The 13,374-nt window shown below is 36.6% G+C and overlaps 1 protein-coding gene across 2 annotated transcripts; it reads right to left on the bottom strand.

The window, feature by feature from the left end:
• Positions 1–606: 606 nt before the first annotated feature.
• Positions 607–12,980, bottom strand: OTUD6B (OTU deubiquitinase 6B). 2 transcript variants are annotated; one of them, XM_054590250.1, is made up of 7 exons: positions 12,828–12,980; positions 12,073–12,224; positions 9,746–9,826; positions 7,507–7,819; positions 6,434–6,495; positions 3,600–3,706; positions 607–2,863 (listed from the first exon to the last, which is right to left on the bottom strand). In XM_054590250.1, exons 1-7 carry the CDS (start codon positions 12,907–12,909, stop codon positions 2,779–2,781), a joined length of 882 nt encoding a protein of 293 aa, XP_054446225.1. In that variant the 5' UTR covers positions 12,910–12,980; the 3' UTR covers positions 607–2,778. The 2 variants fall into 2 exon arrangements, with proteins under 2 accessions (XP_054446225.1, XP_054446226.1); XM_054590251.1 differs by lacking the exon at positions 3,600–3,706.
• Positions 12,981–13,374: the final 394 nt, after the last annotated feature.

Raw genomic sequence — 13,374 nt, 5'->3', positions numbered from 1 at the left:
GTCTTAAGGGGTTTTACAGTCATGCCCTTGACTTCACCTTTAGACTTCATTTTCCTGACAGTTCCCTGATTTGCTGTCTGTAACTCACTTAATTTTAGCATAATTTGCTCTCTGGAGGGGCTACAAATGAGAAAGTTTTATTTTCAAGCCCAAAATGTATGGCTCATTTATATTTAATAAGTCTTACTTCTGCTTGACTTTCTCTTCTTTTACTATTGGGCAACTAGAAGAATCCACATAGGACTTTCAGTACTGACTCAAAACCTCTTTGGCTAGATCATCCAGTTGATGATACATGTTTTATTAACCATGTTAATGTTGCATCATTGCTAAACTTTTAGCTATTAATAGGAGCCACCCTTCTTCCAGATTCCTCACAATCCTTTAAACCCTTACCTAGAGCCTCCTAGAACTAATTCTGTTTGGCGCATAATATATTTATTCCAAATCTTTTAAATGCAAGAATGTTTTTGTATTTTCAATGATATGTGAAGACAATACAAAGACTGGATAAAATTCTAAAACAAAATGAGTTTTATTTTAATATTCTAAGATTATCAATGAATAAGAATTTGAACAAATATTTATTTAATTCATCTTTTATTCTTCTTTTGGCACAGATAATATGAACAAAACTAGATTGCCACTATAGTTTTACACGCTCTTTTTATTTGCTTTATACAAGTTGTAAACATATTTAACTGGATAAAATTCTTGGCTTAATACATATTTCAGAACTCTGACATACTTTTTGAGTTATGACCAAAAAAAGTTTATGAAATGTTTTTAGACTATCATCATATAGCAAACTGAATTAGTTTATCTGCTTTTAAATTAACTGCCATTTTTTAAAGACTGCAATTTTAAGTTACAACTAAAATCATTTTTATCTGTTCTATGAAAGAACAGAAACTAACCATATAAATATTGTTCATAACCATATCGACCATTTAAAATTAAAAAAATAAAAGATGAACCTATAATCAAGAAAATGTTACTTGTTAGGAAAAAACAACTGCTAATAAGGTGTTTTCCAATACCTTGTTTTATTACTTTATAATGCCTCTCTTTTAACTTTAAATAGATTACCTCAAAGTAAAGCCAAGGTGCTCAGTATTTTATAATTTCATTCTTTTAATAAATTTCAGACCCCCCAAAAAACTCAGATCATGGATTGAAAAACAGGCAAGAGAAAAGCAATTAGTCACCCACAGGAGAGCACCCATCAGGCCGTCAGCTGATTTCTCAAAAGGAACTTTGCAGGTCAGAAAGGATTGGCAAGAAATATTCAAAGTGATGAAAAGCAAGGACCTACAACCAAGATTACTCTACCCAGCAAAGCTAACATTTAGAAATGAAGGAGAGATGAGTAACTTCCCAGACAAGAAATAACTGAAGGAGCTCATCACCACCAAACCAGTGTTATATGAAAGGTTAAAGGTCTTCTTTAAGGAGATCAAAATTTTGAGTAAAATGGCAATAAATACATATCTATCAACACCTTAATGTAAAAAAACAAAATAAATGAACAAGCAGAACAGAAACAGAATCACAGATACAAAGAATATTTTGATGGTTGCTGGATGAAAGAGGCATCGGGGATGGGGAAAAAAAGGTGAAGGGATTAATAAGTACAAATTGTTACAGAATAGTCACAGGGGTGGGAAGTACAGCATAGGGAATATAGTCAGTAATCATCTAATAACTATGTATGGTGTCAGGTGGATGAGAGATTTATTGGATGATCACTTAATAAGTTATGTAATGTCTAATCACTGGGGTGTACACCTATGACTAATATAATAATGTATGTCAACTGTAATTGAAAATAAAAATTTATTTAAGAAATTTTTTAAAAAAGCAATGATGGTATTATTTCCACTCTGAGGTTTAAGAAACAGCAAGTAGTAACAGATGAATTAGACAGTAATCTGTTGAGTCTTTTTAAATTACAAATAAAAGGCTAATATGTAATTCTTAGGTTTAAATCTGATAGGGAACACCTATTTACCTTTGAATTTGTCTCATTTCAAAAAGCTTAACAACAGATCTCACCTAGAAAAAACCATTTTAAAATTCTTAATCATTAAAACAAGCTTCTTAGCTTCATTTTGATGGGGCTACAAGAAAGCTTCACAGCATTAATCCTATCAATACCAAGGTTACTGCAATCAAGTTTAGTATTTATTTTTATTGATTGATTTTAGAGAGAGAAACATTGATTTATTGTTCCACTAATTCATGCATTCACAGGTTGCTTCTTGTATGTGCCCTGACCAGGGTTCGAACCCGCAACCTTGGCATGCCAGGATGATGCTTTAACCAACTGAGCCACCCAGCCAAGGTCAATTAAGTTTATTTACAGCATGATTAAATTAGAAATTACCATTCCCACATTATTGCAATGACAAAGAAACTGAGTCATTTCATTTCTTTAAGAAAACTTACATTGAAATGGTTACAGAAAGCTTTCAGTAAAACATTTAAGATTTATTTCAACAGAATGTTCAGGATCCGATATTAATAAAAATATAAACAAATAGGTTTGCATCTTGCAGTTCTCCACAATAGACTCATAAGTGTTTTTAAAATACCACTAAGGGGACACCAGTTAAAGTTTATCTCTGATATTTTTTTAAAAACTTGTTAGCAGCTTTGTCATAAAACTGATTTAAGGTAGTTGTGTTTTTCAGTAATGTTTAGAATGATCCAGCACTTGGTATGAATACTCATATTAGCACACTGTACTAAAAAATAATTTGTGCAACATTTTGTAAACTAGCTGCAATTTTCAGTAGCTCTGTTCACCAACCATGTAACAGAATTGTAATGTTCTCCTAAGCCATATGCATGTCTCATATATCTGAAATAAAAAAAGAAAATGAGTAGCTTTAATGAAGGTAATTCCTTGTATACGTGTTTATTATGCACATAAAACCAAGTACTATGAATGAATCGCTCCACAAATGTTTTCATTTAATAAACTACACAAGCATATTACTTAAAAGTTTAAAACCATATGAAAAGATCTTTAACCCTGTCTGCTGAGTATAAGTCAGGTAAAACACAATCATTGGACAGGGAAAAAAAGACTGAAATGTGGAGTGCTCATTAAGCTTAAAATTTTTACTTAAATCCAACCATTAATGACTACCTTAGCAGGTTTAGCTAGTAAACACTAAAAGTCAATAGCAAACTCCTAATGCTGCGTTTCAGAGATTTCTCAATCTACAATATAAAGAAAAACCTCTAAGGAATAAACAACCAGGCAATATGAATATATATCAGCTTTTGACTTGTTAAAACTTTCAGCATTTTCTATGTCAAACCAGGGCAACATGCAAACTAAACCTAAAACTTTCTAACCTTTAGAAATGAATTGATTCTTAACTCATATGCAAAAATAAATCACTACAGATTCAATGATCCAAATCGCTTTATTCTGACAACGCTTTTTAATTTTATAATTACCTTTAACATAAAATAAGCATAAATTCTACCAAAGATAGTTTTTTTAAATTAATCAGCAATCTAAAATCTTTTATTAATCCTTTCTGTCTTAATGAAAAATGTAACAGTAGACATTTCTAGGTACTTACACAAGTATTAATGGCTTTTTTGGATATTCTTCGCCAACTACAATAGGAGGAGAATCTGCCTGTATTATCTCTATTGGTGTTTGTAAAATATGAGACAGGGCTCTTAGCTATAGGAAAGAAAATGTATTAGTGAAAAAAAATAAAAATGGAAACCTTATTGAAATCATAAGCTACTGAGGTATGCATGGACAGGGCAATCAGTCAGAGCAGGGACCCTCTGTGCTCCTCACCATATGCTTAGAACCTGGCACGTAGTAGGCACTTAACACAAATTTGTTAAATTAACAAATAAATATGCCATTTATTAAATCGAATGCAGAAGTTTCAGCCCTGGCTACACAACAGCTTCTTAGAAATATCAATGTCATAGTAAATAAGGTGAGGGGATGGGTCGATTGGGTTCGGTATACCAGGCTCTCTACTTTTGAATATAATTGAAAATGTCCGTTAAAAATGTTTTTTAAAAACCATTGTTAAAGCACTGGGCCAAATCAATTACAATTATGGAAGGAGTGAGGGGAAAAAGAAGGAACTGTGCAGATTAGGTGGTTTATTTTCCTTAAAACTTTTCAGATGATTCCAATGTACAACTGGTACTGACAACCCCTGCTTCTGTAATTTTCAAGACACAAATGGAATGAGATACATGTGCGAACTGTACTATCCTTTCCTAGAATTTCCATCTAATTACTACACAAGTTTAAGTACCATAAAATATAAAATTAGAGCTTAAAGCTGGATGAATAATAGTTATTAATGCATGTAGTCCTCACATAACCTTATGGGATATGTACCACTGTTATACTTATTTTAAAAACCTAGAATCCAAAGCAAACAAAGGTGAAGAGGCCTGCCTGAAGTCAAGCACAAGGGAATAAAATGACCTGCAAACTGAGGAAGTTCATAAACAAATCAATTATTTTTACAGTCTTTAATGTAGGGCCCTGATCTATGTATTTGCCCCATTAAAAGATTATTCCATCTAAAATGTCCTTTTACGAAGTTTTAACTGAAAGCAAAAGATTACTTCAGGAATATGAAAAAGACTCTGTTTTCATGGTGGCAAATTTAATCTCATACTCTCATAAACTGTTCCTTTGAGGCACTTTTTTATCATACCTAAAATAACATGTTTTTAAAAGCTGGCTTGAACTGAAGGGTGCAAAGCAGGCTCTAGAAATCCTAACATCCCTTCTCAGGCTTCAGAAATCATATAAAGATTTTCTCTATTGTAATTTAAATTCACCTCATTGAGAACACCGCAAATCTTATTTCAAATGGATTGGAAGATGAACAATTCAGGAGAAATATCCTTCAAAGGATTTTTAAAAAGTTTTCCTGAATTTAGAAACAGTCACTTAGGTCTCTAATTTTCATACTAACTTGGGATCCTTAAAAGCAAGTTCAAGTATCTTTAATTACTCCTAATGTAATGACAAAGCTACTTTGAAAACTTCCTGAGTTTCAGAGACCCTAGAGAGGCCCACAAAATGAATGGACGCAGTTCCCTCTGGTGGCTCAGAGAGGTACAAATACAGCAGGACTCAGAGCAAGGGTTTTGAAGAAGCCTTTATGCCATACCTTCAAACAGAGTTCCTAAAGTGAAATACTCAGAGCCACAAACTATTCAAGACGACAAATATAATCACTGCACAGTATATTTTTCTAAATCTGTACCTGTGGACATGCTATTGACTTTTTTTTAATAGAGAGAGGGGGACGGGAGAGAGAAAGAAACAGCAACTGGTCGCCTCTCATACACGCACTGGGCCCCTACCAGGGACAAAACCCACAACCTCAGCAGGTGCGCTGACTAGGAATTGAACCGGCACCCTGCTGTTGAACAGGACAGTGCTCCAACAAATTGAGCCACTCCAGCCAGTGCATCACTACACAGTATTAACAATGCTGCTAGATTCATTCACCTGGCATTTGAGCTTACAAACTTCTATGCATTTACTCCCTGCCGTATTTAGTGTCCACACATGACCTACCAAATATACACAAGGTTTTTATTACCTGCATGCAATGAGCTCAGAACTCCCACAAGGTCACAAAACTAAAAAGTGGAAGGAAAAGCCAGGACCCAAACGCCAAACCCTCCCTCTTCTCTCCTGGCTTTCTAATAACCCAGGCTGCCTCATCATCACTTAGGTGTTTTATTTTATTGTAATAAAGTTAGCAAAGTAAGATAAATAATTGGAGCTAAAAAACTAATCCTGATTAACTCCCTACAGGGGACAAAATGTATTGTTTTTTAACGCATGCATTTTAATCCATCAATACTGCTTTCAAGTCATCCCAGTCACTATCAGCTAGGAATTCACACACATTCGTAACAGGTGTGTGTGGCAGGACCTGACTACAATTTCACATAAGAATACTGCTTTCTATATCTGATGTCATGGATATGGTACCTTTCCAATATTGACTTTTATCAGTTGAGCCATTACAGTAAATATTACTGTACTGAAGTAAAATCTTAACTTTCATAAGTCTACAAAAATCAATTATATATCCAGTAGCAGCATAACAAATGGAAACACTTACGCAGATACAACACTAGCCTCACCAACCCACAGATCAAAATCCAGGCCATTTAAAAGGGCCATTTAAAATGAAATACCGCTTTACTTCCTCAAGGTACATACTTGAGAGCCTAAGAATGTTAACTCCTTACTTGAGTGCTTTGTCAGTAGAGAAATAGCAACTATGTAAAGAAAAGGAAACTTCAAAGAGAAATTGGGATCATCTGAAAAGTGTCTTGAATACTACAAATGGGACTTAGAAATAATTTCACAATCCACAACCACTACCAATAATTACAAACTTACCTCAAGTTGACCTCCCCATGCAGCTGTGTTTGCAATATCATCACAGTACTTTCCAAACTCTTCTGTAGAGAATAAGCAGAATATAGCACTTAGGAATTTTCTTAACTTTTGTGACAAAATCCTTTTTATAGCCCCCACAATTCCTGATAAAACTGCTTAAGCTAGAAAACTCCTTCTTCTCCACCTGTACTCTCCAGAATTTAATCCACTTCCCAGACCCAAACTTAACTCACTACAATTTTCCACCACCCTATCATCCGAGAGCAAAGCATTTCTGCTTCCCACCCTCGGCCTGACACCCAACGACCTGAACTGCTTAACAAGCCTGCTTCCTTCTTTTTAGCTCAAGCAATGACCCCCAAAATTGTCACCTTATTTACTATCTTGACATGCATTTTATTTTATTTTATTTTTTTTCCCTAGACATACAGATCTATTTTATTTTTTTTTAATTTTTATTTTTTGGCATTTTTAATTACACATTTTATTATTTTTTTAAATTTATTTACTTTTTAAATACATTTGTCTCTGCCTCCCCCCCCACCACTTTCCCTTGCCCCCTCCCTCTTTCCCTCCCTCAGCTCTTCCCCTTTGGTTTTGTCCATTGACATGCATTTTAAAGCCTAAGCTTGCATCTGAAAGAACACACCGGAAAAAAAAAAAATTAAAAATGTAGCCTCTATAAAATCAGCTCCACTATACGACTGTAAGAATTGTGAAGAGAATCAGGGTTAAAGTACAAATGAGTTGAAACTCCCTTCTCAGAGATAGCATCAAAAAGTGCCTCCACTTGTTATTTTGGAAGCATTTACCTTACTTGCATCAGTATGTTACATAAATCGATTATATTTTCATTACGAAATAATTAAGTACTTAAAATAATTAGGTATTTGATAGAGCAAAATGTACTATTAAAATTCGAGAAGATAGTTCTACCTCAGTTTTGGGGTATTTTTGCCAACAAGGATGTTACCAGTTCGTCTTATTCTCAGTCCCAGGATGTACTTTATTTAACCATGACAACAACCACAACTGAAACAAGAAGACTATTATAGTAAAGAAAAACAGATTACCTGGGGTGTACATATCTCCGGTATTAGGGTTCGTTAAAAATGGCAGGAAGTCCTCCATATGGCTTTGCATATATTTAGCAGTCTGGCTTCTTAAGGCAGCTACAGTCAGAGGGCACCCCCGCCCTTCCAGCTGGTCCTCAATGGCTCTGTACATACAGTGGCCATCGGACGGAATCTGTTTAATCTCCAGCTGTCTAGCTGCCAAGATTTGAGCAAGTTTTTCACTTTCTACATGCCTAGCTCCATGTAAGTTCTCAATTTCAGCTTCAGCTATCCTTTCTTTCTGCTCCTTTTCCAATGCAGCTTTCTTGTCCTAAGAAGAGGATGATGTAAGAAAGTGAATTCATGATAATTAGGACTAACTTGCAGTTATTAAGGAAATAGAAACATACGGTTCTCAAAACATTTTCCCCATTTTTCTCCCTTTTCCCACAAGCACTGTCATATTGATGATCTCATCACTTGCAGTCTTCTGTCCTGTGAACTCCTTTAGGGCAACCTACCTTTCTCTCTTTTTTAATTGGGTGCACAAGGGGAAGTGGAGGCGTCCGGCCCTCCTGCAGCGGCCAGAGAGAGGCGCCTGCACCCTGTGACCCCCCAAACTACCTTTCCCATCTGCGTACACTCAGAACCTCGCTCCGAGGCTTATTTAATATAGCATGGACTTTGGTGTTAGATAGGTGGGGTTTTAATCCCACTTCCAGGGTCACTTTGGATAAGATTCTTAAGCCTTGGGTTTACATGAATAAATGGAAAGAAAATAGTATCTCCTTCATAGAGCCATTGTGAATGGTAATATCAAGTATTAGTAAAACAGTATTTGGGACTTAAAAGGTTGGATTTATACTTCTTTTTGAAGGTGAAAAGACTTTACCTATCTAATCTCACTCCCATAATTTTGATATCATGAACTCATTAATTCCAGTAAGTCAGTTTCCCTATAGCTCTTTGATAATGCAAAATTTCATTTCCACATTTTTGTCTATGCTCTTTCTCCTACTTTAAATATCCCATGTAAATAACTAGATTTCCTTTAAATTCTAACTCATTATTTAACACTTAGCACAACAAACTTTTTCCTTCTGCGAACAAAAAGGGGCTACCCTAGCAAACCTGACAGGATTACTAACTGAAAATAACCATATGGGATGGCTTGATCATAAAAAAAAGAAAAAAAAAAAATCCTGAGCAAGTTACAGTGAGAAGTCATGCCCTAAAGCCTATATGATAGTCACCGCATTGAAAAAGTCCTATCCACTGTTTTTGAGCATCTAGAATAACATGCTAAAAATGTCAGAATGATTTCTTCTCCAGACTTTTAAAGATAAACTCCCTGGTATGGGGCCAGGTGACCCTAACACTCCTCATCCTTACCTTTGACCCACATACCTCTGTAAACTACGTTTGTTCAATGGCAACTATCCACCGAAGTGAAAGAAACATGTCTCTCTCCATTTTACTTTTTATCCAGTCCTAGAGATTTCCTGCTTTACTTTCTTTTGCCTCCTGAATCTCCCGCCAATGGAGTTCATATAACCTTTCTCATGTCTTCTCCTTTGATTCCAATGTAGAAAATAAACTATAAAACTGTTACTCCCTGGAGCACTATCTTCATCTCTTAAGATTTTGCTTCTAGAATTAACCCCAAAAACTTGGCTCAAAATAAACTTTCTTTAGGTTTGCAATTTCTTTCATCAATACTTCTCCTAGTTTTCACTGTAATTAGCCATTACACAGGAAACATAATTCTCTGAGAATTTTGTACACCTATATATCTTGCTTAACTTGTAGGTTCAAATCCTCATTTTAGCACTTACTACTATAGTTTTTAAGCAAAGCTGTGCACCAAAATCACCTAGGCCCACACTGTGAAGATTCTGAATTATTAAGTTTAGGATAATATGTTTGTAAAAACTATCCTTTGCACATCCCCCTTCCTAGCCCACCTTTCTATAAGGACTGCAAACTGAGTATTTTCTACTGCCTTAGGCCTATTTTCTTTTCTATCAAATGGGGATAAGAAATTCTACTTCGTAGGATTATTGTCTGGACTAAATGAGATTTCATATAACCTATAAACCCAGCCTAGTATCTGGCACATTGCAAGTGCTACATAAATGTTAGTTCGGGTCCTTTGACAAGCGACTCCATTTTCTTCCCTACTCTCTTCTTACATAACACCTATGAAAGCACTGAGCACACAGCACTAACTTAAATATTTGGAACATGACTTTCATACCCGTCTCTTCTGTGCTCTTGATATCCGAGGTGGCTGATTCTCAAGAACCAAGTTTGAAATGTTAACAGCATCAAAGTCTCTCTGAAGAAAACAGAAAGCAACTACTAGTTAATAAAAAATATTCAAAGTATCAGATAACTACATTATAATTGAAAGTGACAAATATGTGTAATCCCACAATTCATATTTGAGTGACAGCACTAGATGAACATTAGATAGCATAGTTGTCTCCTTTCCCTTACAATTCGACAAACTGTAAGGGGCAATCTGTCAGATTTCCAAGAAAAAGTGTTACAGCTCTTCAAAGGTAACGCTCATCCTTCCATGCTTTCCTTCCTTCTTAGCTTGCCTACTGCACTAACCTAAATACCTCTTCTAAGGGTCAACTCATTCAGCACTCCACCCTCCCCTTCCCTAAATGCTGAGAGTACTCACGGGATATACAAGGTCCTGTGCTGGCTCGGTTCATTACTATTTTCATGACCTCAAATGGGGCAGCAGAGTTCTTTCTCCATCATAATTAACCAGAACCTGAAGAACGCTGCTTCTTGACCCTGGTAACAAGTTGAACTTTTTCTATTCCTTCCCATCTATTTGACAACTACTGGTAGAATTTAATCTATATATCATTAACATATTACAACCAATCTTAATCATTAAATGGGGATTATGTATTTGCTGAAGGAAAAATGTGCCAGACTTATAACTTTCAGGATTAGTAGCTAGTATTTTATTACTGCAAATAATGCCTATAATAACAACAGCACACTCCAAGGTGATCCAAATGATCGAAATATCAAAATCAGATGAAGATTTCAATGAGTGGTTATCAACTTTAGTGAAATCAGTATTCTTATTTATTTCAGAGGAACCGGTTAAAATTTATAAATTGCTATACTGACAATAGGCTAGATGCAGAGAAGCATCTGGAAAAAAGAGAAAGCAATGACATAAGAATTCAGTCAGCTTTCAGAAAGAAAACAAACTGAAGTTAATGAAAATGATAACAGTTCTACGTAGGAAGGCAGTCGGCATTTTAACAGTTGGACAATGTGTAGCTTAAGAATAAAACATTTTTGCCCCTAGAAACCTAGGGAAAAAAAATCTTAAAAGTAAAAGGCCTGAGAGAGCAAAGAAACCTATTTCACTAACAGAAAAGATCAGGAGACAACCAGGTATACCATGATTGTGACAACACAGTTAAACACCCTGAGCACCAAGCCTCGTGACTTGGAAATAAAATGTTAAGCACACTGAAGGCCAGGATCTTTATGACTGGCTCATAAAAGTTAAAGGAAATAACTTTTCCTTTAAAGGAAAAGTTAAAAGGAATGTTTAATATAACAACCATCGTAAATCAGTACAGACAAGCCATTTTCCTTGTCAACAGCAGACCAAAAATAAACCAAATAAAGTAAAATTTCATTATGGTAGAAAAATTTTGCATAGACATAAGAACTTTCTAACTACCAGTACGGAGTAAGGTGATGGAGTCTGATCCCTGATATCCAAAACCCAAGCAATAAACTGCCACCACTACACAAAATTAGACTTCAATATTCATCTCCTAGAGTAATACAGCTCTGGCTTTGGCACTTAACAGATGCTGTGAATTCAAGACAACATTCTTACTCTCTCTGAGTCTGCTGCCACTTGAAAATGGGATTATTTCCACTTACTTCCTAGGTAATACCTTACAGTGTGTGACTATGAGAATTTATGAGATAATGCATATAATAGGTTAAACATAGTGCATGGCACATAACACACATTAGCTATAATAATAAAATAAACATGTTAAAATGATAACAGTATGCTCCAATTTACCTAACGAACATCTGTAAATCTTTATTCATTACAACTTGTGCATAAAGCAATTCTATTACCTTAAAAATGATTTCATATGCGTTGCCCCATTTGATTCATACAAAATCTTTCTTTACTCAAATGCCAGACATATTTGTATCATTGTATGTAGAGAAATTTATGCTCAGGAAGTTTAAGTAACTTTACTGGGGTTACAATCATATTTAATGGCAATTTTGGAACTAAACATCTGTACTTCTAAATCTCACTTGGTGAAGCTTCCTGTAGTTCACTTTATCAATCTATTCATCTCCTCTGCAAATAAATAAAGTGCACTTTCTTGGCTGATCGCCCTTCCAAAGGCGCACTACCATGTAAACCTGGTCACAAAAATAATGAAGGTAATGCAAGAGCATGATTGAGTGTCTTAGTTGCCCTCCCAATGTTTATGATTTTTATATAGTAAGCAGTTTAACAAGTGGACAGTTGCTTTCAAATGCTGTAAGCAAAGAGAAACATACTTTACTCTCCTTCAAAGTCAGCTTCAATTGCTCCAGTTCCTCTCTATGTTTCTGTTCCATTTCTGCTTCCAGCTTAGCAACATCTTCAGTGAGTTGCTTCCTCCTCCTTTTGTCATTCTTGGGAACAGCATTCTTCATACCTTGAATTTTGGCTGAAAAACCACCAAAAACTTAAGTCAAAACCTCAGCGGTTAAGAAGAAATGAGAAATAGGAATGATAAGGGGACGGTAAAGAGAAAAGATATAGAAAGGGTAATTGTGTAAACAAAAATAATAATTTCATAACAATCAATTATAGCGAACAGCCCAGATGAAGCTGAGTTCCCCCCCCCCCCCGCAAAAGTCTTATTAACATAACCGCGAGTTTGTTGGGGTAGGAGAAAAAAAAGAAAAAAAATGACTATAGTTTCTAAATCTTTCCAATACTTCTTTTAAGAACTTAAAATTGAAGTAAGATATTAAAAGTACTCATTTAGGGCCAAGCGTCAGTGACTGGAGCGGGAATGATACACGGAGACCCGGCAGGGAGGTGCTCTCAAACCGACACTGGAGGGGCAGTGGGCTGGGGACCGTGGCGGGGCTGGAGAAAGAGGAAGCCACTGAACATTAGAGCATTAAGGGTCCGTAGGGGCAGGGGAGGCGTAGGGTCAGAGGCCACAGGCTACTTTGGAAGTCTGGGACAATGCAGATTCCAAGCCCACGACTCCCCGAAACGGGCCTGTCCGGTGACGTCTAGGTTCCCACTCCGCCCTCACCTTGCAACTCCTTCTTCTCCTTGCGATGCTTTCTCACCAGCTGCTCTTCTTCGTCAAGCTCTTCGGCCGAGACCACCTCCATGACCACCAGGTAACCGAGCACTCACGAGGGAACAATCATGCACCATCCGCTGGCAGGCACCTCCCACCCCTCAACCCTCACCCTGGGCACCATTGGACAAGCTGGGAACCAGCCCCGCCTGCAAGGCGGTACCGGATTTAGACCGAGTCCTAGGAGCAGAAAGGCGAATGCAAAGCTGCGAGCATGCGCACTCTCGTGACACTAGGTGGGGAGCGGAGAGGAGCCGGAAGGCGCGCGGGGGCGGAGCTTGGATGGTTGAAGTTCGCAGCCTAATGATTAACTAGCTGGGTGGCTACAGCTCCTGGAGCAGTGAACCTGCGGTCTGGGCTGTCGGTTCTGATGTGAGGCGCTCAGAGATGACATAGCGAGAACCATTTTGGAAGTTCGTGTTTTGTTTCATTGCTCTTTTAATTCTCACTTTTGGTCCCATTGCTGACAAGTGCTATTGAAAAGGTGAAAAAGAGA

The sequence above is a fragment of the Pteronotus mesoamericanus genome, unplaced genomic scaffold, assembly GCF_021234165.1.
Source record: "Pteronotus mesoamericanus isolate MK-2021 breed Mesoamerican mustached bat unplaced genomic scaffold, CSHL_Meso_final scaffold_174, whole genome shotgun sequence".
Classification (NCBI taxonomy): domain Eukaryota; kingdom Metazoa; phylum Chordata; class Mammalia; order Chiroptera; family Mormoopidae; genus Pteronotus; species Pteronotus mesoamericanus.
This window is presented reverse-complemented; position numbering and strand designations above follow the sequence as displayed.

Excerpts from the sequence above, each read along its gene's own strand:
- OTUD6B (XM_054590250.1), bottom strand. The coding sequence starts at position 12,909 with ATGGAGGTGGTCTCGGCCGAAGAGCTTGACGAAGAAGAGCAGCTGGTG. Across the intron at positions 9,827-12,072 it reads TGACTTTGAAGGAGAGTAAA|AGAGACTTTGATGCTGTTAA; the intron begins GTATGTTTCTCT and ends TGTTTTCTTCAG. Across the intron at positions 3,707-6,433 it reads CATGGGGAGGTCAACTTGAG|CTAAGAGCCCTGTCTCATAT; the intron begins GTAAGTTTGTAA and ends TCTTTCCTATAG.